The sequence below is a fragment of the Berghia stephanieae genome, chromosome 2 (assembly GCF_034508935.2).
Source record: "Berghia stephanieae isolate SIO BIC M18660-M18661 chromosome 2, UCSD_Bste_1.3, whole genome shotgun sequence".
NCBI classification, from domain to species: Eukaryota; Metazoa; Mollusca; class Gastropoda; order Nudibranchia; family Aeolidiidae; genus Berghia; species Berghia stephanieae.
Window position 1 is genome coordinate 64,482,212 of NC_088361.1, and position 5,000 is coordinate 64,487,211.

At 36.8% G+C, this 5,000-nt stretch overlaps 1 protein-coding gene across 1 annotated transcript in view; it reads right to left on the reverse strand.

Annotated features, from left to right (window-relative positions):
- LOC144965338 (polypeptide N-acetylgalactosaminyltransferase 5-like) overlaps positions 1-4,677 on the reverse strand; it is a 62,733-nt gene extending 58,056 nt beyond the window's left edge. The window contains exon 1 of the mRNA XM_078900582.1: positions 3,848-4,677. Within this exon, the coding sequence (XP_078756708.1) occupies positions 3,848-4,355 (508 nt within the window). The 5' untranslated portion in view covers positions 4,356-4,677. The remainder of the gene's footprint in view (positions 1-3,847) is intronic.
- Between the last annotated feature and the right edge of the window lie 323 nt (positions 4,678-5,000).

Consider the following 5,000-nt stretch of genomic DNA (forward strand, 5'->3'; position numbering starts at 1 on the left):
GACTAGCTGGTCTCTTGCCTAGAAGTGGGCGTTGTAAGGACCGCGACTAATTCGGGTATTTTGTGCTGGTAACTTTACTCTCTCTAGTACACGATGGCAGGTAATATACCAGCCGTCATACTGTCAACGCAAAATATTTCCAAAGAGGAAATTAGCGACACATCGATAATATTTCGTTCCTTTTTAGTATTTTAACTTACTTTTGCCATGATTAATCAAATCGCGTGATATTGACTGTAGACTGATAGATTACAATGGTGTCCATGGTGGACTGTCAATTCTATATTTAGGCCAATGAAAGTTTCATTGAAACTCAAACAAATTGAGCAAAAAAAAACAAACAAAAAAATCAAACAAACAAAAAACAAACAAACAAACAAACAAAAGAGTGTGTTCTGATGAATCACATTATTTCAATCAGTTACATTATACTTTCTAATCTTTTTTGTTGTTTTGTTCTTTGACTCATACCCTTCGATGCGTCTCCGTTCCCTCGCAACTCGCGAGCCGATTAGTTTTAGTTTTATTTATATTTTTTTACTCACAAAAATGTGCTTTCGACGATCTGTACTTATTTTTGTAGTTTTTTTAAAAGCCAGTGTCAATAGCAACAGGACACTTTTTGCCTCTGTCATTCGTAACCGACGTTTTCCCTTCCGAATCGAAGCTCTTTCAATCTAAAAATAGCTGTTATCTTGTCGACGCTATAAAGTATCCTAGTATCTAGTCTCAGACTAAGCATGAAGTCCTGCCTCAGCAGATAACTAAATCTTGGCCAAACTTATTTCGGAAGGTGCCGTGATCTTAGTCTGGGACTTAGTTAGCTCACGTGAAATCCGATTTTTTCAAGTCCTTGACTAAAATCAGAGATAGTCAGAGACTAAGCGCTGGTCTCCCTCTTTTACCATCCACAATATCTTCTAGAACATGTTTTTCAAGGGTGCCATGTCTATTGAGTTGTCCAAATAAAAGTCAAGTTTTAGTTTCTGTATCAACCTGATGAGTTATGTGGAATTGCACTATGCAAAAGCTCACGTTTTACTAACAGGTGAGTCGCGTGCTCGACAAACCGACAACGATGTCTTCAGAGCTATTGCATCTGATGCAGACAGCAAAATGGGATACCAGTCTGGCGATAGATGGCATGCGAGTTACGCGTACTCGTCATGACCCTTAACGGCTATTGGGTCAGCAGATGACATTGTCTTGACCGAGTGAGTCTGTGTTATGAGTTATTCATTGGTATCATGATAAGACCTAAGTTGATATCTATACTGTATGTAACGTAGAGCGACAGGTATTGGGAAGGCATGAAACGAGTAGAGTTGTGTTTGATGTTTTTTTGTTTTGTTTTTTGTTCGTTTTTTTGTATTTAAATAAATATTGTTTCGTTGTTTTTTTGTCGTTGTTCTTCATTTGCTTTGCTTTTGTTTTGTTTTGTTTTTTTTGTTTGTTTTTTTCTGTTTATTTGGGGTTTTTTTTGGGGGGGGGAGGGGGGGGGAGGGGATATTCCTTTTACCACATAAAAAGTGCTACTCAAATGACAAATCACATATTTCTATTTGTTTGTTGTTTTCTTCAAAATGAGTTCAACACGCAGTTCGGGATATCAAATTTTTATCAGCGTATCCACATGTCTCCGAGAATGAAAGAATAAAAATAGCAAGCTGCAGAGAAGTCCCCACTGACATAATCGGAAATGTTAAACTAATTTCCCCAATATGTTGGAAGTTGACAAAATAGGCTAATAAAAAAGAGGTGAGCTTTTATATTGCCCAATATTCACTAAAGTGTACTCAATTCGCTTTGCAAGGAGTCCTAACCTTACAGTAAAATTTAACATAAAGCATCTTATATTACAGGACAAGACTTGACTGACACCCATGACTGTGATTTTTTTTTCTTTAACATTGACAACCCCACAGTTAATCTTGCACTTGAGTGCGGTGAGATTATGTGAATAATGTGTCTTACCACAAGACTACAAAGCCGCAGATCCAGCGCAAGTACAGAAAGAAGATAGAAGACAGGCTCATAATATTTTATCAGTTAAAGTTTCCTACCAAAATGACGTCACTATTAATTTATTTTGAAAGCCCCACAAAGAATTTAGTTTTCAGCAGTTTGTCTCCGTTGAATTCAATTTAATAGTCTGATGTCATGTCTGCCCAGCAACGAGCAGCTTGGTTCTAAACAATGGAAATCGGTACTTTTTATTCTTCATTATGGCTAGAACTTTTTCACATGTCATGTGATCAGAATGTATAAAAGTAAAAACATGATCAAATTTATAATGTTTTTCTCCTCTGGATACACTTTTATGCTCGTCGGAGATATATTTCATAAGGGCCTCTGCAATTGTTCCGACTTGTGGGTGTTGTAAGTATTTATCTAAACGCACAGCATTATAGAAAATGCACAACCCAAGCACAAGTATTGGAATACAGTCGTGTGACTGGAACATTGCTAATCCAGAACAGCAGACTGATTGCTATTGTTTGTTCATCACTAGAATAGCTGTTTGGACTTTTTAAAGGCTGGTGGGAGGGAGAGGGGTGGTAGCATATTGACTTAAGTTAGAATACGAATCTGGAATGTTGTCATGCTCGTAGACGTCATCGGATTAATAGGGCAGAGAAGTCGTGACGTTACACCTTCTATTCTTCCGGTTCCAAAATTATTGGAAGTGTGTATATAACCAGTCCTTCAGATGACTAATAATGAATAGGTTACACATTGAATCACAAGGTGGCATAATTATTTTAGTAGCGGGGTGTGCGGCTATGTGGTCTAGTGGTATGACACGACACTCACTTTCGGATCGGAAGGTGCTGGGTTCGAGCCTCGCGCTCGGCGCGTAGTTGAGTCCTTGGAAAAGGCTCTTTACTCACATTCTCTCACCGTACTCATGAGTACCTGGCCGTTAAAAGCAGTGTCTTTGTCCGAAAAATTGTAATATCGCCTAACAGGCGGCATGTCCCGTCCTACAAGTTAAATGTTGCTGTTGACCAGGGACCCTTTGTAAAGCGCTTTGAGCACATTTTAGTGGATATTGCGCTATATAAAAGATCTTTTTTTAAAGCAGATGCTTAGGATAATCCGACGTAAAAGTGCAAGGACGGATGATCTTTATTAAAGACCAGCATATATTTAGTCAAGAAAATATGATGTCATCACTTTGAAAGCAAAAGATTAATTACACAAGGTATGCTTCCAGTCCTCAGGACGAGTAGTTTTACACTTCCAATAAGATTGGAACCAGTTTTTTTGACATCACACTTTTTAACCTATTTAATCACTTTTCTGTAGTGTCAAAGGGAGAGTAACACTTATTTGAATGATACTAATTTGTTGATGACATTATTCTATGGTAAAGTACTTTTCGTCGGATATAAAAGATCCTGCTACCCAGTCACTCTGGGTGGATAAAGAAAGATATACAAAATGCCTTCCCTAGGAGCACATTGTTTGAGTGCTTAATTTTATATTACCTTTTCGAATCCGTGGTAATTTTGGATGTGTTGTGAATCTGAGCTGTAAACCTAAATTAATCAGGAGTATAATTGTTGCAATCCCTTTTTACAAATGCCACGCTGTATCGTCCGTCATATTGTGTTTGGTCACGTTTACTGCTTACCGGTTCTCTTTACCACGAAGTACCTTACGAACTTCAAGTTATTATTACGTTTTAATCGGCTTAAACATATTTATAGGTCCCAGATGCTTTTTAACATTGTTATAATGGATACTAGTTTGCGTTGGTTTGAGATAATTTCTATTACAACAATGAGACCATAACAATTTGGATTATCAGACATGCAAATATGTACAGTTTTACTAGTCTTACCCAAACCTGGCTTATCCCAACGCCCTCCGGGAACGACCGACATTCTTTTGGTATCCGGTCCATGCCAGTTCTGCCAATGAAATTCCACATAACTTTTCTTCACCGTAGTTGCTTGATTGAGAATTAAAGACGGTTTTTTAATTTTTATTCCTTTAGGATTTAGTTTGGAATCCTTACTTAAGAAGTCAACAACATTGCTTGGTTTTGTAGTTAAAGCATGTATCTTTTCACTGTTATCATCTACAGCGGGCCTTTGCAGTTGGCCCAAATTTAAATCAGAACCGTGAGCTATCTTGTTTATAATTTTTTCACTATGTAACTCTAGACTTTGCTTCAATCGGCTTTCTTGTGATAAATGTTTCAAATTTTCAGCATTTTGGACGACATACAGTTGATAGACAACTAGTGATATCCATATTATTGATAGTAGAATAATGTATATAGTCCAGGGGTATTTCCGTGGCCAAAGATTTTTTCTAAACAACGATGTCGATGAATTTGGAGCCATTTATTATGAACAGAAAAAAGAATCGTATGTGAAACGTATTTGTATCTGCATGAAAAAAAAAATCGAGTTACTATAATCAATAAGTAAGGTTTTAAAAACAGTAATAAAACATGCGAGAATTTTCTGTTGTTTTTTGTTTTTTGTTTTTTTCGAATTTAACTATTTAACACAATGCACACACAAATCTAGAAAAGCACAACGTTCAATCGTTTTCTAATGTCAATTTAGATTATCCGTGTTTTGAAATAAAACAGCCAGTTAATAAAAACGGTGTAACCTATGTATTGTAGAGTATTAAATGTCACGATTAATTAAAAAATCACGGAGCTATTCAAATCATGAATACGTATGATATAAATTAATGCCTCGCTGATCTCCCTCGCCGTGTGATTGAGCAATGTCAAAATCTGTTTGATGACACGTGTAAGGGACGCGGGAGCATTCCCACGTGCTACATATCCATCCATTATTAATTACTTATCTACCATTATACACACCCATCCACTATTAAGCACACACAATCCAAAACACATGAAGAGCAGACACCGACCATTCATAATTCATTATGTTGCGTACTTGGAACAGTTATTTATACGATAATTATTTATATCATTAGTATCGTCCTCGACCAAAATGCTGTATCTC